Source organism: Aethalodelphis obliquidens, unplaced genomic scaffold (genome assembly GCF_003676395.1).
Source record: "Aethalodelphis obliquidens isolate GAN/ISIS:26980383/991018 unplaced genomic scaffold, ASM367639v1 scaffold63, whole genome shotgun sequence".
Taxonomy (NCBI): Eukaryota; Metazoa; Chordata; class Mammalia; order Artiodactyla; family Delphinidae; genus Aethalodelphis; species Aethalodelphis obliquidens.
In genome coordinates, this window is record NW_020838007.1 from 612,296 (window position 1) to 639,320 (window position 27,025).

General features: G+C 53.6%; 1 protein-coding gene across 14 annotated transcripts; it reads left to right on the top strand.

The window, feature by feature from the left end:
* The first annotated feature begins 14 nt into the window (after positions 1–14).
* On the top strand, positions 15–21,252 carry GGT5 (gamma-glutamyltransferase 5). 14 transcript variants are annotated; one of them, XR_003429134.1, is made up of 16 exons: positions 15–247; positions 2,441–2,539; positions 2,870–3,046; positions 13,102–13,232; positions 13,531–13,626; positions 14,140–14,335; positions 14,882–15,039; positions 15,558–15,704; positions 16,558–16,694; positions 17,026–17,216; positions 17,614–17,720; positions 17,860–17,978; positions 18,113–18,223; positions 19,165–19,243; positions 19,376–19,477; positions 20,469–20,582. XR_003429134.1 is itself a non-coding variant. In XM_027088860.1 (16 exons), the coding sequence occupies exons 2-16, from the start codon at positions 2,180–2,182 to the stop codon at positions 20,963–20,965; spliced, it is 2,256 nt and encodes a 751-aa protein (XP_026944661.1). In that variant the 5' UTR covers positions 147–247; positions 2,123–2,179; the 3' UTR covers positions 20,966–21,252. The 14 variants fall into 14 exon arrangements, 11 of the variants coding, with proteins under 11 accessions (XP_026944659.1, XP_026944660.1, XP_026944664.1 ...); XM_027088860.1 differs by lacking the exon at positions 19,376–19,477 and adding an exon at positions 2,123–2,190 and having other exon boundaries at positions 147–247; positions 20,469–21,252; XR_003429135.1 differs by lacking the exon at positions 19,376–19,477 and having other exon boundaries at positions 19,135–19,243; positions 20,469–20,513.
* The last annotated feature ends 5,773 nt before the right edge of the window (positions 21,253–27,025 follow it).

Here is a 27,025-nt window from a genome sequence, read left to right on the forward strand (position 1 = left end):
CTGGAACGGGGCGGGAGTTGGGGGTGCAGGGCTGGGGTGGGGGCCCAGGGTGGGCCATGCCAAGCACTGTTCTTCCTCACCCTGAGCCCCACGACGAGAGCCAGGCCACTTCTTCCCTGGGCTGGGCAGCAGCACTTCCCAGTGTGAGCCACCAGGGGGCGCATGGCCCCGGCGTTTCCTCCTGGGAGCCCCGGTACCTCTTCAGCCCGGCGGGTGTCCAGCCTCACCATAACCAGCACACACTGAGGTGAAGCTGAGGTCTGGGTGGGGGTGGGATTGGGCAAGAGGCTGGAGCAAAACATGTTGGTCAGGGCCAGGCCCAGGGGGCTTTCCAAGCAGAAACCCAGAGTGAAACCCAAGCTGTGATCCATTCCAGAAGGAGGCCCGGTTCTCAGGGATCCATGAACTGGAAGAGGTCGCCAAATCCCCAGGGGTCAGGGCTTGGGCCAGCACCCCAGGGAGGGTGGCTCTGAGTGGGGGAGAACCACAAGACGCAGCACCCAGCCTCCCCCACCGGGGCCAGCCCCTCCCTCCCTCAGGGCCTCCTAACTCATCCTTTATACACAGTTGTAACGCCCAAGGTGAGGTGCTGGGAAAGACCTGGGGAGGGGGGCAGGGGTGAGGGGGTCCCAGCACGACAGCAAGACGTCCCGCTGCCTAGTGAGCACCAGTGGGGGCCCCTGAGGGCAGGGGCACGGGGCTAGGAGAGCCCAGGTTTGGGCTCTCCTTCATGAGGCAGAAAATCCTGATGCTTCCAAAGTGCCCACAGGGAAGCAGGGTGTTGGTCTGCAGAGGGCCCCCACGTCTGAGCCTTGAGCCCTGGAGGGTGGCATCTTTGGGGTCCCTGGGGGATGGGGGGACAAGATGGAGGCTGAGCTGGTGGGGTGGGCAGGTCTCTCCTCAGCCCTCATTTTAGCCCCAGAGGAAAGGGGAGAAGACTGAGGCCTGAGGGGCGGGCCTTGCTCCAGCGGAGGTGGGGGCTGGCCTGGAACTCCCTGGGCCCCAGCACATGGACGGGGTGCACCCCAGTTCCCCAGCCGTTATGGGGTTCAGCTCCCCCCTGGGGCCTGGAGACTGGGCTTCCCCTCTCTTTCCCGCCCCTCATCTCCTGGACACGGATGTCCAGGGCCCTTTCTGGCTGTGCCTCCCTGATCGCACTTCTGGCCAGCCCAGCACAATGCCTGTTCCTTCCCTGGGCCTTCGCTCTAGCAGTCCCTGCATCCTGGCCTCTGCCTGACCAGGAAGGTTGGGGAGAGGGGGCATTGTTCTACCCTGACCCCGCTGACCTCTCTGTCCCTGCTTCCTCTGCCTCCCGGGCTGGCCCTGGCCCAGGAATGCACTCTGGTTCCTGGTTGAGCAACGTCACTGTGGTTTGGGGGTCCGGTGGGGGTGGTGGGAGGGGACCGCAGCCCTCCCCACCCCCCAAGGGTGCCCCAGTAGCCCCTCCAGATCAGGCTGGCAGGGGCTTCGGACAGGGGGGCCTGGCAGGTTCTGTGGCAGTACGGGCACGTGCCTCAGTTTCTCTGCTGTGCCAGAAGGGGTGAAGAGACCTGGGGAGGGCAAAGCTCAGCTGGAAAGGAAGCTGGGAGAATGTAGGGGCTCTGGGGGTGGGAGTCCAGCCCCTGCACCCTGGGCCTTGCTGAGTCTCGTCAAAGGGGGCACCTCGGGGAGCCCCCACTCTCCCAGCCACCTCCCAGCTGGGCACCCTGAGGCTTGGGCAGGGCAGGGTGCAGGCCGGTGCCCCCAGGAGAGGAGGTGCTATCAGCTCAGGAAGAGGGAAGCAGACATTCCACCAGGGATGGGCAGAGATGCAGGTGGAAGGGAAGCCCGCTCCCTGAGGCCCAGTGGCATTTCTGGGACAGCAGGCCCCGGGGGTGGACAGTCTGGTGGGCACTGTGTGCCAAGGGCTGGACGCAGGCCCTGTCTTCATTCCCCACACAGAAGTCTTGTCGTGGGTATTTGGTGTTCCAGTCGCCTCCCCTGAGCAGACAGGGAAGCCAAGTCCCCTCTTGGTCACCCCTGGCCACCCCCCTGCCCTGGCTTCAGCTGAGCTGGGACTTGAACTCGGGTCCTGATTGACATTGCCTTGGGTCCCCCTGTGTCTGCCTCTGGTCCCCTTTAGCCCCAGTGTCCTCTGGCTCTGAGGATGCTGCGGTGAGCTGCGGCTGGGCGGGGCCCCATGAAGAGGAGGTGAGTTGGGGTTCTGCCCTGGCCCCCTGCCCCACTGAGCCTGATCCAGGGGAGGGTCCTGGGAGCCCTGCACCCCAGCTTCCCCCGGGAAGCCAAGCAGGCACCAAGTCCTCACACACACAGGACGGGACAGGGTAGCCCTGGGCGTTGGCAGCCAGTGGGAGGGGTGATTGTACCGAGGCTTTCAGGGGACAAGCAGTGGGAACAGCAGTGAGGGAGTTAACGGCAGCCGCTGACTCCTCTCTGGCAGGAAAAACTCCCCACAGACGCCCTGCTGCCTGGCGTCTTGCCAGGGCCAAGACGGGCTGAAAACTGGAAGTCCAGGCGGGTGGCCAGCTCCGCCTCTGAGGTGGGCGCTGGAGGAAGGCAGCAGCCCCGCTGCCAGCCGCCCGTCCACATTCCCACCTGTCCGCCTGGCTGCCCGCTGTTCTCCTGGAAACCTGTCTGTCTGTCTATCTGTAATCCTGACTGTCCACTTGTCCATCTGACCTTCCTGCTCTGTCCAGCCATCTGGCTGTCAATCCATTTGTTTGTCTCTGGCTCCAGTCTATTTGTCCATCTGTCCCATCATCTGTGAGCCCATCTGCTCATCTTGTCCATTCATCCACCTGTCTCTCTGTATCTCTCCGCCCACTGGTGTGTGTGCCCACTTAACCTCCTCTCTCCCCCTGGGCCACAGAGCCATGGCCCAGGGACACGGAGCCACGGTCAGCATGGTCCTGCTGGGGCTGGGGCTGGCGCTGGCCATCATCGTGCCTATCGTGGTCGTCTCTTGGCACCGTGTCCACTGTGGCCCCCAGGCCTTTGCCCATGCTGCGGTTGCTGCGGACTCTAAGATCTGCTCAGACATTGGACGGTGAGTAGGAAGTGGGTGGGAACTGGGTGGCCCTTGGCGCTGACCCCTCCTGGAGACTTTGTGACCAGTGGCGAGAGTGTGGAGAAGGCACACGTGTGTGCATGTTGGCATGTGGGGGTCGTGTGGGTTTGGGCTCCAGTAAGGAAGCAGCCTCAGGGCCCTTGCACAGACCAGGTAGCAGGTGTGCACAGGGTAACAACAGTGTGGGCAGAGCAGAGGTGGTGTGTGAGGCTGATCCTAGCTCCGGGGCTTGGGAGGCCCAGCGAGGGCACTGCTACAGTGTTGCTTGTCTGGTCCCGGCCCCTTCAGAGAAGCCCTGGCAGTTTTCCAAGGCTGGGGTCTTTCCCCAGGGACATGGGTGAGGGGGTTCAGGGGCTCCATATGTGAGGACTGCCTGCCGGGACCAGGCTCCCCTCCTGGCCCTGGAAAACTGGCCTCTGATGGCATCATGTCCCCTGCGGCCTCCCCTCTGCGTGTCAAGGCTTGGGGCCGGGCCAGTGGCAGGCAGAGTCACTGATGTTCGGTGGGCCGGGGCAGGGGGGCTGTGGAGAGGGGCCCCAACTGATGTTTCCCAACGCTCTTCCAGGAAGCCCAGCCCACGGGAGGCTTCCGCTGCCTGCCATGAGAGGATGCGTAGGACGCCCCTCCTGGCCCCTGCCCCACTCTGGGCTTGTGGGAGCCTGGGCTAGCAGCCCCCTCCCTGCCGGCTCAGTCTGCTTCCCGGAATATCTGCCTCAAGGGCCGTTGTCAGAATCAGGAGTGCTTTGTGAACCAAAGAGGACTTGTCCCCTCCCTCAGGGCTCCCTCTAGGATGACAGGGACAAGTTGGGGGCAGACTGCTTGGTCTTCCCAGAGGGCTCCCAGGGGCCGGGAGGGGAATGACCCCTCTCAATGCTCTGAGAACTGCAGAGGCGCTGCGCCCCCTGAGCCCATATTTGCAAGGATGCAAACAAGTCGGGGCTTCAGACCCAGAGACCACTGATGGGGACGCGGCCCCCAGGGGTGGGGGGCTGCTGCCACGGATCTGCGAGGGGGTTCCGGGCCTGTTGTGTCTCCCCAAGTCTTTGTTGGGGGTTTTGGAGGGCCAGGGGTTGGGGTCTCTGCTCTGCAACCCTCGCTGGTGAGGTGAGCAGATGTGGTTCCCCCCAAGTGTTTCATGTCCTCGGCGTTCCACTTCCTGTTCTTGTTCTAAGAAACCAGGGGTGGGAGAGAGCCTGGAGCTGCCACAGCTGCTGTGGGACAGAGGCTCACACCATCTGGCAGGGCTGGGGAGATCCTGCAAGGGCCTCCTAGACCCCACCTCCTTCCACCCTGTGAGCTCTGGGTTCTCTCAGTGGGGCTGGGACTCCTGCAGCAGCCAGAGCCCCTGGGGGAGGATCTGGCTCCGAGCCGAGTGTACACACGATAGAAGCACGGTGACAACGAGGCCCGTCCCATCCTGCGTGATGCCAGTGTGTTAGGCTCACGTTCAAACTGGGAGTTCCAAGGCTCCATGTGAGTGCTTGCCTTCTAGGGAGACCAGGGTTAGTGGTGATTTTTAGGCTCTGTGATGTCTGTCTGCTGTGATCACTCGGAAACGCCACACAGGATCCTGAGCGGAGGGTGCATAGTTCCACTTGACTGAGAGGAAACTAGGCCTGCACAGAAGGGACCAGCTGGGTGTCACAGCACGAGCGGGCCCAGCTGGGACTGTCCTGCTCCGCTGCCCCTGCAGAGAGGGAATCTCTCCGGGGTTGTTGGAGGGTGGAGTCTTCCCAGGGTCCCCACCCTCCGCCCAGGATTCCAGCCTGCCCAGCCCCTGGGCTCGGATCGTAAAGGCCAGAGCTTCAGTGGCCATGTGGGTAGTTGTAGAGGGAGCCGGCGGGGGGCCCAGGGTGCTTGTCCTGTGGGGCCCTGGAGTCAGGGGTGGGGAGGGGCTGGGCCCTGCAGGTTGGGTCTCGTCAGCTGCTTCAGACCCATTCAGGAGTCGGCCTGTGGGTCATGCCCTGGGTTCAGAGGAGAATGGGGACTCTGGACAAGCCTCGGTTTCCCCACCTGTGAAGTGGGGCTCGTGTTGGCACCTCTGTCACGGAGCGCACGCAGCCCAGAGGAGGTGTCCCTGGCCTGTTGTAACAGTGGCTTGGTCTGGATGTGGTCGGCATCTCAACAGGGGACCCTGCTGTGGGGAAGGCTCACGGGATTATGGTGTGATGTCACCCTTCCTCCCCTCCCAGCCCTTGTGACCCTAGTGGCTCTCTGGACTCCCGGTTGGCTCACCGGGAAATTACTGCACTTCCAACCCTCTGGGGTTCAGGAGGAAACAGCCTGTATACCTGGGCATCATGCATACACACGTGTGAGCGTGCGTGTCCGAGTGTGTATGTGACAGCAGCCTTCCAGCTCCTTGGGGACAGGCAGGTGAGAGAAGTGTGACTGCTCTGCACCGCAGCTCTCTGCTGGCCACAACTGGCCCCTTCACAGCTGAGGAGACCCAGGCTCAGGGAGGGTGAGGCACGTGCCTGGTGAGTAGGAACCCCAACCCAGGTGGCCCCGAGCGCGTACCATCCTGCCTGTTGACATGACCGTGTTCGTGGTACATGTTGGCGGGCATCGTGGATGCGTGAAGGTGTGTGATGCTTGGCTACCTGCAGCACCTGCCACCTGCCAGCCATTGTCCTGGAGTCATAGTGGTAACCAGATGGTCGAGGCTCTTGCCTTCGTATTGGGGGAGATAGAAAATAACTCCACACCTAATGCTGAGGGATTGGAAGTGATTATTGGTCATTGTGGGTATCCTCGTCTGTGAAATTTCTGTTAAAATCTTTTGCGCATCTTTCTGTCAAATGTATATCAAATGCATTTTCTGCATTATCAAGACAATCAAATGATTTTTCTCCCTTTAAAAAAGTGCAGTGGGACTTCCCTGGCAGTCCAGTGGTTAAGGCTCCACACTTGCAATGCAGAGGGCGGGGGTTCGATCCCTGGATGGGGAACTAAGATCTCACATGCCGCGGGTGTCACGGCCAAAAAAAAAAAAAATGCAATAAATGTTAAACTGCCCTTGCATTCCTGGAAGGAGCCCAGCTTGTTCATGATTTAATATCATTTTTTTTTTTAATTAATTTATTTATTTATGGCTGTGTTGGGTCTTCATTTCTGTGCAAGGGCTTTCTCTAGTTGCAGCAAGCGGGGGCCACTCTTCATCGCAGTGCGCGGGCCTCTCACTATCGCAGCCTCTCTTGTTGCGGAGCACAGGCTTCAGATGCGCAGGCTCAGTAGTTGTGGCTCACGGGCCTAGTTGCTCCATGGCATGTGGGATCTTCCCAGACCAGGGATCGAACCCGTGTCCCCTGCATCGGCAGGCAGATTCTCAACCACTGCGCCACCAGGGAAGCCCTTAATATCATTTTTATTTATCCCTAAGTTTGACTTGCTAATATTTTGTTTAGGATTTTTTTTCTTCATATTCATGAGAGGTACTGGTCTGTAATTTTCCTTTCTTCTCATGTCCTTGTCAGGTGTTGGTGTCAAGGTTACACTGGTCTCATAAAAAGAGCTAGGAAATGTCCTCTCCTTTTCCATAGTCTGCAAGAATAGGTTTTGTGTTGTTGTTGTTTCTCGTTCTTAAGATTGGTGTTATTTCCTCCTTAAACGTTTGGAAGAATTTACTGGTTAATCTTCTGAGCCTGAGTTCTTTGTGTGCATGTGAAGGTTTTAAATAACAGATTCTGTTTCTTTAACAAGTATAAGACTTTCAAGTTTTAATTTTTTCTTGAGTCAGTTTTGGTAAGTTCTTTCCAAGGAATTTGTCCAGTTTGTGCAAGTTGTCATGTGTTGGCATGTAATTGTTTATAACGTCCTCTCATTATTATCCTCTTAATGTCCAGAGTCTGTAATGAGGCCCCTTTTTCTTTTTTTTTTTTTTAGAAGATGTTGGGGGTAGTTTATTCATTAATTAATTTATTTTTGCTGTGTTGGGTCTTAGTTTCTGTGCGAGGGCTTTCTCTAGTTGTGGCAAGCGGGGGCCACTCTTCATCGCGGTGCGCGGGCCTCTCACTATCGCGGCCTCTCGTTGCGGAGCACAGGCTCCAGACGCGCAGGCTCAGTAGTTGTGGCTCACGGGCCTAGTTGCTACGCAGCATGTGGGATCCTCCCAGACCAGGGCTCAAACCCATGTCCCCTGCCTTAGCAGGCAGATTCTCAACTACTGCACCACCAGGGAAGCCCCCATTTTTCATTCTTGATATTGGTAACTAGCGTTTTCTCTTATCATTCTTGATCAGTCTTGATAAGGGTTTTATCAATTTTATTGTGTTTTGGAAGAATCAACTTTTGGCTTTGTTGATTTTCTTTATGATGCATGTATTTCCTCTTTCATTAGTTTCTACTTTTATCTTGGCTCTTTTCTCCTCCTTCCATTGAGTTTAAGTTTTAAATATTTAAAAAATATTCATCTTGAGATACATTTTGGGAAAAACAAATTATAAGGTAGATACATAGATGATTGATCTTTAAAGTCTTTTCTAGTACATGCACTTAAAGCTATAATTTTCCCTCAAAGTTTAGCTTAGCTGCATTCCACGAGTTTTTTGTTGTTCTTCCCCTAAATGTTCATATTTTTATTTTGGAAAAGTTTTACACCCACAGAAAAATGGAAAGAATACCCATATACACTTCACTTAGATTCACCAGTTGTTCATACTTTGCCACATTGTCTCTCTGTCTCTTTCTCGTGCTCTCTCACTCTCTCTCCATATATCTATCTTTCCACATATTTGGAAAATAAGTTGCATTTATCATGACACTTTATCCCTAAATATTTCAAACATGTATCTATTAAGAATAAGATTATTCTCCTATATAACCTTAATAGCATTATCACACTCAAGAAATTTAACCTTGGTAAAATTATAGTACCTAATACCTGGTCCAATTCAAAAATTTTCCAATTGACCCAATCTTTCTCTCTTTTTCTTTTTCTTCCTTTCTTTCTTTCTTTCTTTCTTTCTTTCTTTCTTTCTTTCTTTCTTTCTTTCTTTCTTTCTTTCTTTCTTTTCTTTCTTTCTTTCTTTTTCTTTCATCTTTTAATTTGAATTTTATTTTTTTATACAGCAGGTTCTTATTAGTTATCTATTTCATACATATTAGTGTTTATATGTCAATCCTAATCTCCCAATTCATCCCCCCCCACCCCCAACCCATCTTTCTGTTTAGATCCAGTATCCAGTGATTGTCATGTTTCTCTAGTCTTCTTTAATATAGAATAATCCCCTGCTTTAAAAAAAAAAAAAAAGTTGATATTCTGTGACATTAAAGAAGTCAGTTCAGTTGTATCAGTCTTTCTTTACAATCTTGGTTTATTTTTATAATTTATTTACGATCAGATTCAGGTTAAACACAATATAAGATAGGTATTTTGCCTTCCCGTTGTATCACACAAGAAGGAACACAATGTCAGACCCTCTCATCATTGTGATGCCAAGTTGGATCACTTCATAAAGGTGGTGTCTTCCAGATCTCTCCATTGTACGGGGTACCATTTCCCTATTAAATTAGTAACATACGGTTTGATACTTTGAGACCAGGCGAATATCCTTTTCTCAAACAACATTTATCCCATGTTTTAGCATCGATTTTTATCCTCGTCTCAACAGATACATTTGTGTTTGCAAAAAGGCGATTTCTAAACTAGTCATTTCTTCACCACTCATTGGCTGGCATTCTTCTGTAAAAAAGATCCCCCTTCCCCAACCCAGATATTCTTGAGTATTACTATTGACTCATGGATTATTTTAGTTCACTATGTTATAATCCATCACTTTACTCTTTCTGATGCTCAAATTGTCACAGATTTGACCAGTGAGAGCCCCTTTAAGCCAGCATCTATGTTCTTTTACAAGAATCCATCAGTCTTAGAGAATTTTCTTGACTTGTACACAAAATGTTCCAGGATCTATTCGTATATTCCCTCAGACCTGAAATCAGGAATTGGTAGAGAATGGTATTTTAGAAATGAAAATCTGGATGCTAAGAGGGTTCATTATTATTGGGATGCCATTGCTTCTAGGTAGTATCAGTGCATAGAACAAGAAAAAATGTAAAATCTCTGACACCTCCAGTTCAAATCCACTACGATGGGGTCTTCTGCATCTTTCTCCATCCCATCTTGTCTCTGCAACTATGAGAAGTTCCCAGCAATGTCCATATATTTACTTACTTGCTGTATCCCCAGGTACTCACAAAAAAGTTTCAGAATTACTTCAACAATACACTATGAACAATGAATCTACTAGAGAAAATTCAAGATGTCTTTGCAGAGGTTTTTTTTGTCCTTAAGATATATCCCATGAAAGATGTGCAGTTAATTAAGTTCTTTTTCCTGTGTGATTATGTTAACAGTTCAATATACTATTAGCTTAGTTTTTTTCAATTAAAATTCAATTTTAGGGTTTTCTTTTTCATCCTTTCTGTTTAATTTTCTTTCTGAATACAAGTCAGAACTGTATAAAAAGGTATTCTCAAAAGTCTCACTCTCATCCATATGACCTTTATTCTGTTCCTATTCTCTCTTTTAGACGAAATCATTTTCATTTGTTTTGGATTTATTTTTCCTGTGTTTCTTTTCTCTTTTTTCAAATGCATATGTGTATGTGTGTATATATATATTTTTTCTTTTCTTTTTTCTCTTTATTTCTTTTAAAATTATTTCTGTTTTTTGCAAAATATATCTCTTATTTTCTCTTTCTGATATATTTTTTGATACTAAGAAAGGTTTATATGTTTGTTATAATGGTTATAATTATATTAATCTTTTTTTTTTTTTTTTTTTTTTTTGGTACGTGCGGGCCTCTCACTGTTGTGGCCTCTCCCATTGCGGAGCACAGGCTTCCGGACGCGCAGGCTCAGCAGCCATGGCTCACAGGCCTAGCCGCTCCACGGCATGTGGGATCCTCCTGGACCAGGGCACAAACCCGCGTCCCCTGCATTGGCAGGCGGACTCTTAACCACTGCGCCACCAGGGAAGCCCCAGCTTAGTCCTTTTTAATTGAGCACTAAGGAGCATGTATAAAGATTGTTAAAACTGTTTAGAAATAATTTGAGGCCTATATGCACAGAAATCTCTGGTGTTCCTATACACCAACAATGAAAAATTAGGAAGAGAAATTAAGGAAACACTCCCATTTACCATTGCAAAAACATACAATACCCAGGAATAAACCTGCCTAAGGCAAAAGACTTGTAGTCACAAAACTATAAAACACTGATGAAAGAAATCAAAGATGACATAAACAGATGGAGAAATATACCATGTTCTTGGATTGGAAGAATCAATATTGTGAAAATGACTATACTACCCAAAGCAATCTACAGATTCAATGCAATCCCTATCAAACTACCAATGGCATTCTTCACAGAATTAGAACAAAAAATCTTACAATTCGTATGGAAACACAAAAGACCCCGAATAGCCAAAGCAATCTTGAGAAAGAAAAACGGATTTGGAGGAATCAGGTGTCCTGACTTCAAACCATACCACAAAGCTACAGTAATCAAGACAGTATGGTACTGGCACAAAAACAGAAATATAGATCAGTGGTACAGTATAGAATGCCCAGAGATAAACCCACACACATATGGGCACCTAATTTATGACAAAGGAGACAAGAACATACAATGGAGAAAAGACAGCCGCTTCAATAAGTGGTGCTGGGAAAACTGGACAACTACATGTAAAAGAATGAAATTAGAACACTACCTAACACCATACACAAAAATAAACTCCAAATGGATTAAAGACTTAAATGTAAGACCAGACACTGTAAAACTCTTAGAGGAACGGGCTTCCCTGGTGGCACAGTGGTTGCGAGTCCGCCTGCCGATGCAGGGGACACGGGTTCGTGCTCCGGTCCGGGAAGATCCCACATGCTGCGGAGCGGCTGCGCCCGTGAGCCATGGCTGCTGAGCCTGCGCGTCCGGAGCCTGTGCTCCGCAACGGGGGGCGGGGTGGGGGCCACAACAGTGAGAGGCCCGTGTACCACAAAAAAAAAAAAAAAAACAAAAAACTTAGAGGAAAACACAGGAAAAACACTCTTTGACATAAACCACAGCAAGATCCTCTTCCGAGGTTGTCAGAAGCCCTGCTTGGCCGTTCAGCCTCCTCTTCCAGGACTGGCAGTCGTCTGGAGGGGAAAAGCGGCTCCAAAAGCCAGGCTCCTCTCACTCGGAGGCCTGTGTTTCTCTCCTGCTTCTGACACCTTTGAGCAGATGTTTTCTATTTGTCTGGCTTTTCTAGTTGTCTGTGGAAGTTTGGTCTAAATTGTTTAGTCTTTCATTACTAGGATGTCTGCTTTACATGTTAACAGATTATTTTTTAAAAAACCTATGGGAGCAAGGCAGATGCAGGGGACCAGATAGGAGACTGTTACAGTAACCCAGGTGAGAGATGCTGGTGGCTTAGACCAGGGTGGTGGTGTGGTGGAGGAGGTGATGAGAAAGGATTGGAATCTAGGTGTATTTTGGAGGTATAACTAACAGGCAGGATTGGCCATTGGATATGGGGATGAAAGAAAGTGACCAATCAAGGACGACTCTGAGGTTTATAGCCTGAGGGTGAATGGTTGTGTCCTTTTCTAGGATCGTGATGACTAACAAAGGAGCAGTTTGGGGGGCAGAGGTGGGAGGGAAGGAAAAAGTACAGTTTAGGTCATGTCAAGAGTGAAATACCTCTTAGATGCCTAGGGGAGGTAGCCTGTGGATGGCTGGGGATAAGTGCCTGGAGTTTAGGGGAGATCAAATTTGGGGGTCATCAGCACAGAGGTTGCATTTTAAGCCCTGAGCCTGGATCAGCTCATCTGGGGGAGGACATAGATGTACCAGGACCGAGGACTGAGCCTGGGGCTTCTAACATCTTGAGGTTGGGGTGGTGGGAGGAAAACCGGAGTGTGGTAGGTGGGGGTCCTGAAAGCCTAGTGCGAGAGCACTTCCGAGGTCAAGTGAGATGCGGCCTTTGTGATGGGAATTTAAATTAGTTTTTTCCAGTTTGTCTTTTTTCTTTGTTTATGGTGTTTTATTCTAATTAAAATGTGTGTTTCTCTGTGCCTGGATGTAGAATCTTAGTTCTTTCATACTTCTGTCTTTGTGCCCTCTTTCCCATTCCAAGATTACCTGTGTCCATGTGGCCCCCATGTGTGCCCACGTGTGGGCCCAGAGCAGGGATATGTGGCTCCGGGGAGGGGTGAGCCCAGCATGGAGTCGTCGGATCAGTGTGCCTGAGCTGAGAAGGTGCTGGGGTCAGTGGTGGGGGAAGGGGACCCAGGCCCAGCCCCTCTTCGGGCCTTGGTTTCGCATCTGTGACCTTGAGGTGCTGGGGAGCAATCCTGGCTGTGAGGGAAGAGGCAGCCCCCAGTGAGCTGTGCAAGGCTGTGCCCCAGGGAGACGGGCATTTCCTCGGCACAGGCCAGTCTGACCAGCACCTAGGAGCTGAAGGGTTCACCCCTCGCTGCCCATGGACAGGTGGGGAGACTGAGGCCTGAGAACATTCCCACAGACCGTGGGGCCCTGGGAGGGGCTGTGGAACCCATCAGCCCAAGCCCTAAGCCCTGATGGCAGGGCAGGATCCCGGGGTGACTTGAAAAAATCCAGTCTTGAAGGGGTTGGGCCAGTGTGTCCCCAGTGAGATGAGGAGTGGCATCTGCCAGGCGAGGCTCCCAGCGCTGCCGGGAGGAACGGAGGGGCTGGCCCGGGCCTGGTTCTGCCTGTTGTAAATGAGCTACTGCTGCTGGGAGGACCTAGGGAATAATGGCAGCTGAAGCACTTTGTAAACTGAGAAGAACCTTATATACAGCCAGGGGCAGTGTAAATGGCATCACAATTTGCAATCTGTAGAGCGCTGTACACCTGTGAGTGGCTGGACTTGAGGGGGCAGCCCAGTGTGGTCTCAAAACTAACCTGCGGTTTGGTGGCAGCAAGTAGGCCACCCAGCTGTCCCCACTCCCCAGTGAATGCTGGCAGAGCAGCCCAGGTCAGGAGGCCAGGGCAGGGCAGCCAGGCCACTTACTCTGTGCCGTGTTCCCTAGAGCCATCCTCCAGCAGCACGGCTCACCCGTGGATGCCACCATCGCGGCTCTGGTCTGCACCGGGGTTGTCAACCCCCAGAGCATGGGCCTGGGTGGAGGGGTCATCTTCACTATCTACAATGCGTCCACAGGTGAGTCCATACGGGACCCCCGTGGGGAGGATGGGCTCGTCCACAGGTGCTAACAGTGAGGTCCTTTTAGACCACCTGAGAGTGTGGCCGACCTGCCCTGTCTACCCATGCCCCTTCCTGAGTCTCTTGGTGCCCCCCAACCTCTGCAAAGCCTAAACCAGCGCCGAGGCCAGTTCATGGTAGAGAAACTGAGGTCGAGAGCAGGGCCAGGGCTGTCTGAGGGGGACTGTTGGTGTGCAGTGAGGCCTGGCAGCCACCGGGGTGCCCCTGACACCCCACACGCCCTGCCCAACTCCAGGGAAGGTGGAGGTCATCAACGCCAGGGAGACGGTACCCGCCAGCCACGTCCCAGGTCTGCTGGACCAGTGCAAGCAGGCCCAGCCTCTGGGCACAGGTGAGGCCCTAGAGGGGCCACCCGCTCCCACCCCACCAGACCACTGGGGCTGAGCAGAACCCCCCACCCTGAAGGGGCAGCGCCCCTGATGGACAGCTGAACCACCCTGGCACTGAGGGGTGGCAGCTGGGGATGGGGAGCCCCTGCGGAGGTCCTGACTCCCCGGGTTTTCCCGGGGGAGGGCTCTCTGAGTTGGGAGGGACGATCCAAGCAGAGGGACCACCTCAGCCGAAGGCCCGGAGGGTTCAGTGGGGACAGGTTGGGGGGCTGGGGGTGGGGGGTGGGGATGGGGCCAGTTTTTCTGGGCCCCACAGGCCTGGCCATGGACTTTGTGCAGAGGGAAATGGGGAGGCACAGGAGTGTGAGGGGGGAGGGCCGTGGTCCCAGGTGGGCTCCAGAAGGCTCGCTCTGGCTGCCACGGCTGGGGGGCCAGGCAGCCAAGAGTGGAGTGACAGCCCCCGGGGGCCAAGGGGGGCGGCCCAGGGGCAGGGGCATGACACCTGTGCCGTGCAGGTGCCCAGTGGATCGGGGTGCCTGGGGAGCTCCGTGGCTACGCTGAGGCCCACCACCGCCACGGCCACCTGCCCTGGGCACAGCTCTTCAGGCCCACCATCGCGCTGCTCCGGGGGGGCCTCCGCGTGCCCCGCATCCTCAGCCGCTTCCTGCATAGCAGCTACCTGCGCCCTTCCCTGCACGCATCGTCCCTGAGGTGAGCTCCGATGGGGGCCCAGGGCCCCTCCTCAGCTCCTCCTCCAGCCAGCGGATCAACCTTCTGGGGGCCGGGGCCCTGGCTGGCCAATATGTCACTGAGCTATGTCACAGCTCAGAGACCTCCGGTTCCACGTGGCAGAACCTCATCAGAGGGCTCAGGCCAGAGACAGTTTATGCCAAAGTGATGGGGCTCCCAGGGTGCAGATTTGGGCCCTGCCCTCCCCCCCGCACCCACTCTCTCTGGGCTGGCAGGAGGGCTTTGGCCATCCCACTCGCCCACCCGGGCAGCCCACTGACCAGGAGGAATGCCGGGTGTCAGGCCCTGGGTGGACGCTGGCTTGGGGGGGGGGGCGTGTCCTCCCTGGGCCTGGGTGATGAGAGACATGAGGGGTGTCAGCCCCACCCAATCCTGGAGAATCTGCCCCCATGTCCACCACAGCCCCTCAGGACTCCAGACCAGGACTCCCTCCCTGTAGGGTCCCTGCAGAAGTGTGGCTGCCCTCCAGGACCTGGCCTCACCCTGAGGCTGCCCCCCACCCCCCAGGCAGCTCTTCTTCAATGGGACAGAACCCCTGAGTCCTCATGACCCACTCCCGTGGCCCGCGCTGGCCGCCACCCTGGAGACCGTGGCTGCGGAAGGCGCAGAGGCCCTCTACACAGGGAGGCTGGGCCAGATGTTGCTGGAGGACGTTGCCAAGGAAGGTCAGCACGTGAGGCCCCACAGCCCCGTTCCGCCAGAGAAAGAGGGGTTGGGCGCCAGGGCTGAGGGTGGGTCCGGCCCTCCCCTCCCCTCGCCCTGAGAGGGGGCCAGCTGCTCCCAGGGCTTGGAGAGGTCGTTGCCCAAGTCATGCCCACTGCTGGTCTCAGGGACCTTGCAGTCAAAGCCCCCGAGGAGCAGGACCCTGAGGGTTAGGGCCACGAGACAGGAGCTATCGGTGGCTGCAGGGGTGCTCCTGGGCCTGGAGTTGGCCACCCTCAGTCTCTCAGAGGCCAGCTTGCCTCCCCCCACTTCTCCCACTCTCCCCTCCAACCTGCCCGTCCCTGGCCTCTGTCCACCCATCCCCCAGCCCTGAGGCCACTGCCCACAGGCCCAGCACCACCCCTCTGAGCCTAGAAGGCTAGGGAACGAGGGGGGCCCCCACTGTGTAAACCAAGGTCCCTGGCTGACACTCTGCACCTCGTTTCCCCGTCTGTACATGGAGTCCTCTGTCTCACCCCAGGGAGCCTGCTGACCCCGCAGGACCTGGCATCATTCCGGCCTGAGGTGGTGGACGCCCTGGAGATGCCCCTGGGGGACTACACCCTGTACTCACCGCCACCGCCTGCAGGGGGCGCGATTCTCAGCTTTGTCCTCAATGTGCTCAAAGGTGAGGCCCCCAGGAGGCAGGGGGTCTGGCGCCCGTGAACTGAATTCCAGGCCCAGCCAGGCTCTGGGTAGCCACTGCCTCCTCCAGCTCAGCCCCCTCCTCAGATGCTGAAGACTGGGCTGAGGAGTGGGCCAGGACGGTGTGTTCTAGAGCTGGCCTCCAGTGTGGCCCACGCCTGGGCTCTGCTGAAGAGTCTGCAGTCATCTACCCACTAAGTGCCCCCAGGTGACCCCGGCGCAGGGCACAGGTGCAGTGGCTCTGCAGGTGGTGAGCTGCCGGTCCAGTGTGTGCAGCTAGGGCTGAGGCCCAGCCTATCGCAGCCTGCAAGGGGGTTGTGGGGTGCGGGAGGCATCCTGGCAGCGTCCAGAGATGGGGCTGCCTGATGCAGCCTGTGGCTGCCGTAACAAAGTATCACAAATTACCAAAATCTGGTGGCTCAGACAACAGAAATTTATTCTCTCATAGTTCTGGAGCCCAGAAGTTCAAAATCAGGGTGCCTGCAGGGCCACATTCCTTCCGGGGGGCCTGGGGGAGAATCTGTTCTTTGCCTCTTCCAGCTTCCGGCGTCTGCTAGCATTCCTAGGCTTGTGGCTGCATCCCTGCAGTTGCAGCCTCCCTCTTCTCTGTGTCTGTTTTATAAGGATACATGTGATTACATTTAGCGCCCACCCGGATAATCCAGGATAATCCACTCCTCTCAAGATCCTTAATTTAATCACACATTTGCCATACAAGGTAATATTCACTCTTTTTCCATGTAAGGTTTTCACAGGTTCTGAGAATTAGAACATGGACAAATCTTTCTCAACCCACTACACAGGATGACCCCCACCTGCGCCCACCCCCTCCCCAGGGTTCAACTTTTCCGCGGAGTCAGTGGCCAGGCCCGAGGGGAGGGTGAACTTGTACCATCACCTCGTGGAGACACTCAAGTTTGCTAGGGGGCAGAGGTGGCGGCTGTGGGACCCTCGAAGCCACCCGGAGGTCCAGGTGAGGTGCCCTGAGCTGGTGGAGAGCCCCCTTCTCTGCCCCAGGGCTCGGCATGAAGGGAGGGTCAGGCCGACGGGTGCTCCATCCACAGACCCTGAGAGCCTGGCGGGTGAGGCTGGAGGGGTGTGTACATGGTTGGTTCTAGAACCGGATGGCCTGGCAGTGGGCCAGAGCAGGGAGGGTACAGCAGTCTGGGGACTGAAGGGAGCCCCGGAGGGGCAGGTACGGGAAGACAGTGGTGGCGCTGCATCTCTGACTCCCTTAGGGGACCTTCTGCTCTGTGACTCCACCTGTCCTCTCACTGACCCTGTCACCTGTCTGCCCACCCCAGAACGCCTCCCAGGACCTGCTGGGGGAGGCTCTGGCCCAGCACATCCACCAGCAGATCGACACCCGGGGTGACCACCAGCTCAGCCACTACAGCCTGGCCGAGACCTGGAGCCACAGGATGGGCACGGCCCACGTGTCCGTGCTGGGCGAGGATGGCAGCGCTGTGTCTGCCACCAGCACCATCAATACGCCGTACGTGGGGCCGGGGGCAGGCGGGCAGGCCCCACTCCACCCCCTAGACCTCAGCCCTCCACCCCCAGCCTGGCCTCCCAGCACCTCCCTGGCTGTGTCCATCGAGTGGTACCTTGTTTTCCCCTCTCCTGTGTCAAAAGGGTCCTACACCCTGACACCTCTGGCCGAAAAGGCTGCTGATGGGGTGGCCCTGAGCCGGGATGAGGACGGGCCTTACAAGCAGGAGGATGCCGTGGTGGGGGACAAGGTGGATCTTTGGGGGCAGGGCCAGGGAGGGAAGAGCAGCTCCAGGATGCTGGAGGACAGCTGCTAAAACGAGGAGCTTCTGGAGCGCTGGGGTGCAGCCCACGTGTGTCGGGAGCCCACGGCCTGCGCCCAGCTCTGCCTCTGTCCACAGCTTTGGAGCCATGGTGTACTCACCGCGCACGGGCATCCTCCTCAACAACGAGCTCCTGGACCTGTGCTGGAGGCACCGGCGGGGCTCCGGAGTCACCCCCCCTCCCGGTGAGCACAATGCCCCCGGGAGAGAGGAGGGAAGGCAGGAAGGCCGGGCAGGCCCAGCACAGAGACGGGGATGGAGGGGGTGGCCCCGGGGGGCGCTGGCTCGGAAGCGAGGCTGCACTGATACCTGTCCGGCCTCCAGTTCCAGGTGAGCGGCCCCCTTCATCCATGGTCCCCTCCATCTTGGTCAACGCAGCCCAGGGGTCGAAGCTGGTGATCGGCGGGGCTGGCGGGGAGCTCATCATCTCTGCTGTGGCCCAGGTGAGTCTGGGGGCTCCTGGATGGGACGTGCCCTTGCTGGGCGGCCCTGTTGTCCTCATGTCCTGGGAGGGGTTGGGGAGGGTGGCTGGTGCCCCTCCCTCCCTCCCTGCCTGCATCCTTCTCTCCCCAAACAGGCCATCATGAACAAGCTGTGGCTGGGCCTTGACCTGCAAGCTGCCATTGCAGCCCCCATCCTGCACGTGGACAGCAAGGGCCGGGTAGAGTACGAGCCCAGCTTCAGCCAGGTGAGGCCGTGGGCCGAGAGGCCGCTAGACAGACGCCTCAGCGCTTGCCTTCAGAGCCCCTGGTGGGGCCTCAGCTTTTGAGTGTGCCCGGTGCACTTTGGCTCTGGGGGCCACCAGGAGTTGAGAAGCTCCATGGGGGAGGCAACAGGCAGCTGGTCTCCACGGCAGGGGACAGGGTGTTGTTCACACGACTCCCAGAACGAGCTCCCCTGCACCCTGGGCCCTGCTCTTTCTGGGCCATTCTATCCGGAAGCTACTTTCCCCGGCTGAGGCCTCTCGGACCCTCCCTCATGGTGATCTGCTTCCTTGCGCGATCTGCAGCTTTTATCTGCGGGTTTATTTCTCAAGGAGTCTATTATTCCTGGGAGTCTGCAGAGGGATCTCCCTCCATGGCATTGGGTTCTTGGTTCCCCACACAAGCAGGCCCAGGAGCTGAATTCTCTTGTGCGACTCCCAGCCCCTCCCCTCCTCCTGGGCAGATGGCTGGCCTCCTTGGAAGGTCTCTGGGCTGGCAGATGCCCTCACTAGGACCCACTTTAAAGGACTAGCAGCTTTTCAAGACTCCAAACTTCATGCCCAGGGTCCATTCAAGCAGCTGGGGTTCAAGGTCATCAAAGCTGCCTTTCCTGTTATGAGCTTCTCTGGTCTCAAGGCCGCCTCCCAGGGCCCTTGGAATTTTGAGGACCACAGAGTGAGGGGCCTTGAGTCCAAGGGGGTGTGTAGTCCTGAGAACCTTGGTCTTTGGGCCTGGAGACTAAGGACCTCAGCCCGTCAGGCCCAAACTCTCAGAGTCCGAGGCCCTCCCTCCCAGCCTCCCTCCCTCCCTGTGCAGGGTCCTCCCCGTGGCAGGAGGGCTTGATGCTCTCCCAGGACTCATCCTCTTAGGCCCTTCTCCTTGACCTTGACTGAAGGTCTTTACTCTGTGAACACCATTCTCCAAGGACCTCAACTCTGAGAATTTGGACCTGACAGCCTGGAATCCAGAGAACCCCGAGCCCACGGCCCTCAGCTCCCTGGAAGGTTAGCGTGTTGGCCACACAGGTCAGGACCTCCCATGGAGAACATCTGAGGCACTGGGTGGAGACCTGGAGTCTCCAAGGGCCCTCAGAGCCAAGGCCCAGGCCTGAGGCCAGGAGGGTCCTTGTTCCTCAGGGCCTTGGAGTTTGGCCACTACGACGCTAAAGAATGGTCTCTGAGGACCACAGGTCCTGCTGTGGCTGTGAGGAGCTGGGCCTTCCAACCTAAGGACACTAGGTAATTAGCACGTCAGGCAGAGACACACCCAAGGCCATAGCGCCTGGAGACCTCGCCGTACCCATGGCTCAGGTCCTGGAGGCCCTGGTCCTGGGGACTGCAGGGCACCTGGAACTGAGGGCCCTGGTGGGCGGGGGTCCTTGGCCTTAAGTGGGAATGCGGGGCCCGAGTAACACAGGTCTCCACGTGCCAGGATCTGTGTGAAGAGTCACCGACTGGCAAGTGTGGGGACCAGGCCCCGAGGCAAGTTACTCGGGCGCTCAGACACCAACACCTGGGCCCTGACGCCCTCCAATTCCACACACTCACCGTCTCAGACCTGAGCCTTTACAGCCCGTGCTCGTAGTGCCTCGCCCTTGGGGACCGCTGGTGCCTGTGGCCTGGGGTCCATGTCCTTGGACTCATGGGTGTTCAGCAGCCTCTAGCTGACTCCTCCACCAGCGGGGCGGGGCCCTGGAGAGTCTGGAACACCCGTCTTCTCATGCTGGTGTTGAGACGGCAGGTCCTGAGCTGCCAACAATGCTGGCACCAGGGCTATCCCTCCTGTCCAGGGCAGGAGCCAGATGTTGAGCTGGGCCTTTCTTATGTATGGGTGACCTGGGACTCCAAAGGGCCCAAGCTCTGCCTTCTAGAAGACTTTGCTTTCAAGGTCCTCAAAACGTTGAAAGCTATCTTCTCCACAGAAGCCCTTGGACTCCTTGGTTGTCACGTTGAGGCCCCTGGTGTCCTTGATCCAGGACAGAAGTGAACCTGCATCGCAGCTTCCTTCTAGTCCAGGCGATGTCCTCCTGTCATATCCCCTGGAGCCCAGGCTTCTCTCTGGGGCCTTTGGAGTGGGAGGCCGTAGACTCCATGCCTGCAGACAAGGCTGCGTCCAGCGCCCCTCTGTCCTCTCCCAGACCGCCCCTGCCAGTCCTGCCTCCTCGGCCAGGGTCCTCAGCTCCCTGCCCGGGTCCCAGCCCCTCCATGACCAGCCTTCTCTCCTCTCCAGGAGGTGAAGAAGGGGCTCCAGTACCGGGGCCAGAGCCAGACCGAGAGGCCCGTTTTCCTGAACGTGGTCCAGGCCGTGTCCCAGGACGGGGCCTGCGTGTACGCCGCAGCGGACCCCAGGAAGGGTGGGGAGCCCTCAGGCTACTAAAGAGGCTGCTCCCTCCCCAGAGCTGGGATCCCACCCAGCAAACGTCCAGGCTAGCCTGGTCCGGCAGAATCTGGACCCCTTGGCTGGACGGTCAGCCTGGGGCTTCAAGAGGTGGGGACAGCCCAGCAGATGGACGGCTGTGGGGGCTGAGCCCTGCCCTCCCAGAGCCCCTGTGGCCCTGCCCTGACCCCTCCAACCTCCCCAGGCCTCTCACCCAGGACTGGGCCCCCACTCCCCGAAACCCCATTCCCCACCTGTGTATCTTCCAGTCCAAGATTAAAGAAAAGGCTGCACCACGCCTGATTCAGGGTCGAGGTGGGGAGGGGACCTTCAGAAAGCACGTGCAGTGAGCTGCAGCCCTCCACACACACCACCACGGAGCCAGGGAAACCAGACACGGGCTGGGCCTTCTCCAGGCCACCCCTGGACACCTGCTTGGGCTCCGCACACGCCGTTGGGAGGAAGGCAGGGGTGTGGCCTGGGGGCACCTGTCCCTGGCTCCTGGGGGCCCTTGGCCCAGGCCCGTCCTGGAGCTTGTCCTCCGTGCCAGGAAAAGGCTGGATGAAGCGAGACCTAAGCCCTCCCCAGCCCCCAACTCCAACATGTTCTCACCCTCAGCACTGTTGATGTTTTGCGTGAGTCATTCTTCGCGGGGGTGCTGTCCACGCACTGTAGGCGGTGCAGCAGCATCCCTGGCCTCCCCTTGCTAGGTGCAGGGTCACCCCACCCCCACAGCCAGTCACCAAACCACCCCCGATTGAGACCCGCGAGCCCCCAGCCACCGTGGATGGCTCTGCCAGCTCCCGAGTGTGCCACCCTCCCTGGGGGGGGGTGGGTCCTGCCCCATGCCGAGTCCTGGGAGCATTGGGAGTTCCTGTTTCACCCCAAACATCCCACAGGGGTGTACCTCCGCCTGGAAGGGCGCCACTACAGATCCATCACCTCCCATTCTGCCTGGAGTTCAGCCGCACAGGACGGGCTGGGTGTTGCTCCTGTGCCTGCTGGGACAGAGCACTACACACCGAGGGCCTTCAGACAACAGACCCCCTCGCCGCAGTGCCTCCCAGCTGCATCCCCAGAGCATGAGAACGGTGTCCCTGCACTCCTGACTCACCCTCTGCCATCCCTGGGACCCTCACCGTCCCCTGGAGCCTCAGTTACCACTTGTGAACTGATGGGTCCCCGCCCAGGCTCTAGCCCAGGTTTCTGGACCATCAGACTCACATACCCACTCACCCGCCCACCTCCCACCTCCAGAGCACCTGGGATCCACAGGCACCTCGGACTCAATACACCCAACCAGAAGCCAGCTCTGAGGCAGCCGGAAGTTCTCTGGTGCCCCCCTCTCCCCCCTCCATGATAGTCACCCAGTCCTCTCCCTCCATATGCGTGGCTTGGCCTTGGTTCCATCCCTTCGTCCCTTTCTGCCTCCTTGCCGCTGCCACAGCCTCGATCCACTCCCTACTCGTGACAGTGATGAGCCTTGGAAAATGCATACCTGATCCTGCCATGAGGCCACACAGAGCCCTCCTTGGCTTCTGGGGGCCCCTGGAGGAAGCCCATTCCTCTTGCTCCCTGCTCATCCCACCCTAGGTTACTTGCCTGGCCCCTGCCCACATCCCTCTTGGACCACAAGTAATGCCAACCAAGATGCATTCCCAGCCCAGTTAGCGACTCTTACAGCCTCTTTAAACATCTTGTTACCCAGAGGAAATCAAAGCGGTATCTTCAAAATAACATTCACATCAATACAGATCAGCCCCCACAGAATATAGCTAAAGCAGGGCTCAGAGGAAAATATATTGCCTTAAATAGTTACATTAATAATAATCAAAACAAAATATCTAACATACCAAGTTAGTAAAAGAACAACCAGAACAGTAAGGAAGGCAAGAGGAAGAATTTAGTAACAACTGAAGCAGAAATTGATAAACTTGAAGTCAGAAGAACAGATCTTTGAAAAAGATATATAAGCTATTAGCTAGCCAATTAGTAAAAATGAAGGACGTGTAAATACACACAAAAAAGAAATGAGAACGGGGAAATAACCTAAGCTATAGAGGAAGTTAGAAGTACTAGAAAAGATTACTCATTTTAATAAAAATAACTTTGGAAACTTGACAAAATAAATTACTTTCTAGGATGATGTAAGTAGAATTGCGATACTTAACACATACTAAAAACATTGGCACTTATCTGAAATTCAGATTTAATCGGGCAGGCTTTATTTTTACTTGCTAAATCTGGCAAGCTTAAGTATAAATGACAAACGGGTCCAAGAAAGAGCAAAGGTCTAGACATGTCAGTGATCACAAAAAAAACTGAGAACGTGGCAGGAACACTGGTCTATCTCAAATGCCCTTCTGGAAAGTTTCCCAGGCGAAGTGTGTCCTGCCGTTAGGATCAGAGGCCTGTCTTGCCAGTCAAGCCGCCACAGTGTAGAGCCCGGAGGAACATTTCCACATTCACTTTATGAAGTCAGCATAGGACTAGCCCCAAACTTGGCAAAGCACACCAAAGGCCAGTTGTGTTTGGGAAACAACACAAAACTCCTCAAACAAATACAAGCAAGGAGACTCCAAGCAACACATTCAAAAGGACAGGGTGTCCGGGTGGGGCCAACACCACTACTGATGGGAATGTCCGTGAGAGGGACTTGTACTCCTTTCACCAGAGGAGAAAAATCACAGAGTCCTCTCCATGGAGAGGCATTTGACAAAATTCAGCACTCATTCTTTTTTTTTTTTTTTGCTGTACGCGGGCCTCTCACTGTTGTGGCCTCTCCCGTTGAGGAGCACAGGCTCCGAACGCGCAGGTTCACGGGCCCAGCCGCTCCGCGGCATGTGGGATCCTCCCGGACCGGGGCACGAACCCGTGTCCCCTGCATCGGCAGGCGGACTCTCAACCACTGCGCCACCAGGGAAGCCCTCAACACTCATTCTTGATTTAAAAAAACAAAACAAAACAAAAAACCCACAGACAAAACAACAACAGAACACTGAATAAAATGGAAATAAATGGATATTCCCTTAACATGAATAAATATCTCAAAACAACAGTAACATCTGTTGGACACACCACGGCTAGGTGCTACTCTATTGCTTTACATGTATTAATTCACGTAATTCTCCCTAATGAAAGGGAGCTATGAAGAGGCCCATCTTACAATGAGAGTACTGATGTACTGAAGCTCCCAGGGCCCTGTGGAGTAAGTGCCAGAGGTGGAAACTGGGGAGACAGATGGAGAAAATGAGTCTTGACCCCTACCTCATACCATATACAGAAATTAATTCGAGATGAATCTTATTGGGAAAACTAAAATAAATGCTTGGGCAGCCAGTCCAGAATCATTTATTACAAAGACATTCATTTTCCTCATTGAATTGCATCAGTGCTTTTGTGAAACAAACCAAAAAACTCAAGTAAACCAAGCCATCAGATTGAAAAACACACTGTAAACATACAGTAGGTTAAAACAGCATATGAATAAACCTCAGAAATCAACCAACCACAACACAAAGTTCACAAAGAAATGCAAATATATGGGGATTTTGTCTGCTGAAAGAGCATTTCAAAGCAGCAGGAAAAAGATGAACTGCTGACAATCAGTATTAGAACAAGTGGGTAGCCACCTGGAAAACAGTAAAGTGGGACCCCGGCCTTTTATTTATACCAAATTAAATGCCAGTTGGACCAAAGATTTAAGAGTTAAAAATGAAACCATACAAATACTGTAAAAAAATGGGAGAAAAAAATTTTATTTATGTTCTTAGAGTAGGGAAGTCCTTTTTTAGGCATGACATAAAATCAAGAAGCCACATTAAAGGGACTTTCCTGGTGGTCCAGTGGGTAAGACTCCACACTCCCAATGCAGGGGGCCTGGGTTCGATCCCTGGTCAGGGAACTAGATCCTGCTTGCTGCAACTAAGAGTTCGCGTGAGGCAACTAAAGATCCCACGTGCCACAACTAAGACCTGGCGCAGCCTAAATTAATTAATTAAAAAAAAAAAAGAAGCCATACTAAGGAAAGGATAAATTGGGACTTCCCTGGCAGTTCAGTGGTTAAGACTCTGCCCTTCCAATGCAGGGGGCAGGTTTGATCCTTGGTCGGAGAACTAAGATCCCACATGCCATGCAGCGTGGCCAAAAAATTAAAAAAAAAAAAAAGAAAAGAAATTTGAACACATAAAAATTTTAAATTTTGATGTGAAAAATATTTCAAAAGACCAATGAAAACCGTGTGGAAAGACAGTTTCAGTACGTGATCTGGGGCTGGTTACTTTAATATTTAATATCAAAGACCAAGTATCCATTAGAAAGATGCACGGGGATATGACTCATTAGACCACAGAAAGAGAACTACAAATCGCCATTTCAACATATAAAGAATTGCTCAACCTCACTGATAAATGCGCCAATGAAAAAAACAATGAGATCCACAGGGACAAAGCAAACGGCTCCAGCCCAAAGGCTTCCTCTGTGAACGCTTCCAAACACTGATGCAACAAAAAACACCAGTCTTACACTAACTCTTCCTGAGAACAGAACAGAGAAAACACTGCCCAACTTTTAATAAGGCCAGCATAATCCTGAGAACAAAACCTGACAAAGAAACTTCATGAAAGAAAAGTAGAGGGTGATTTCATTCATGCACAGATGCAAGATTCCTAAATGAAATCTGAGCAAGCCAAATTCATATATAGAAATTCATCACTACCAATCTGGGTTTATTCTGGGAATGCGTGATTGGTTGAACATTACAAAAACAAGCAATGCAATTCACTGTATTAACATGCTAATAGAATAAAGAAGAAAAATCATTCACCATCTCAATAAATGCAGAAAAGCATTTGATAAAATCTGCCAACTTTCACAATAAAAATTCTCAGTAACTAGAAATAGGAGAAAACTTCCTTCATTTTATAAGTTGCGGCCACAAAACCCTACAGTAAACATCATACTTCATGGTAAAACATACAAGCCTTCCTTTTGAGATTGAGACCAATTCCTTTTGAGATGGAAACATGCATTGCTAGCTTTCATCATTTCCTTTCCGTACTGAAAGAGAAGTCCTTGCCAGGGCAATAAGGTGAGAAAAAAGAACAAAAGGTATAATTGGAAAGGAGGACATAAAACTGTCAATATTTGTAGATACTTAACTGTTAGAATTAAGTCAACTGAACAAGATCACTGGAATCAAGGAAAATATACAAAAATCAATGATATTTCTACATCATTCACAAATAGAAAACACTTTTTTGAACTGAAATCAGTTACAATAGCATTAAAAAAAAAATCCACGCCTAGAAGTAAAACTAACAAGTAGGCAAGACCTCTACACTGAACACTGCAAAATATAACCGAAGAATTTGAAGAAAACGAATAAATGGAGGATTATACTACATTCACGGACTAGAAGGCTTAGTGCTGTGAAGATGCCAATTCTCCCCACATTCACCTATAAATCCAATGCAATCCTAATAAAAATCCTCACAGGTTTGTGTGTGTGTATGTGTGTGTGTGTGGAAATTGGCAAGCTGATTCTAAAATTCATATGGAAACACCAAGGACCAGGACTAGCCCAGGCAATCTTGAGGAAGAACATGAAGGAGAGGGACCTCCCTGGTGGTCCAGTGGTTAAGACTCCAAGCTTCCAATACAAGAGGCCTGGGTTTGATCCCTGGTCAGGGAACTAGATCCCGCATGCCACAACTAAAGATCCCATGTGCTGCAGCTGAAGAAAAAGATCCCGCATGCCACAACAAAGATCCCGCATGCTGCAACTAAGACCCAGTGCAGCCAAATAAATAAATAAAAATAAAATATTAAAAAAAAGGAAAGATATGGCCAATTAAAAAAAAAAAAGAACATAAAGGAGGACTCACATTACCAGATGTCATGAACAAGCTATGGTAATTAAGGCAATTTGGTATTGGTGCAAAAATAAACTGGGCAGGGCTTCCCTGGTGGTGCAGTGTTTAAGAATCCACCTGCCAATGCAGGGGACACAGGTTCGATCCCTGGTCCAGGAGGATCCCACCTGCCATGGAGCAACTAAGCCCGTGCGTCACAACTACTGAGCCTGTGCTCTAGAGCCCGCGAGCCACAACTATTGAGCCCACGTGCCACAACTACTTAAGCCCGTGTGCCTAGAGCCCATGTTCCGCAACAAGAGAAGCAACCACAATGAGATGCCCGCTTACTGCAAAGAAGAGTAGCCCCTGCTCACCGTAACTAGAGAAAGCCCACGCAGCAAGGAAAACCCAATGCGGCCAAAAATAAATAAATAAAATTTTAAAAATAAACTGGGCAATGGGACAGAACAGAAAGTCACCTGACCTTTGACAGAGGAGACACGGCAGTGCAATGGGAAAAGAATGCTGTTTCAATAAACAGTGCTAAGTCAATCA

Excerpts from the sequence above, each read along its gene's own strand:
- GGT5 (XM_027088858.1), top strand. The coding sequence starts at position 57 with ATGCCAAGCACTGTTCTTCCTCACCCTGAGCCCCACGACGAGAGCCAG. Across the intron at positions 2,540-2,869 it reads TGGCCAGCTCCGCCTCTGAG|AGCCATGGCCCAGGGACACG; the intron begins GTGGGCGCTGGA and ends CCTGGGCCACAG. Across the intron at positions 16,695-17,025 it reads GAAGCCACCCGGAGGTCCAG|AACGCCTCCCAGGACCTGCT; the intron begins GTGAGGTGCCCT and ends TGCCCACCCCAG.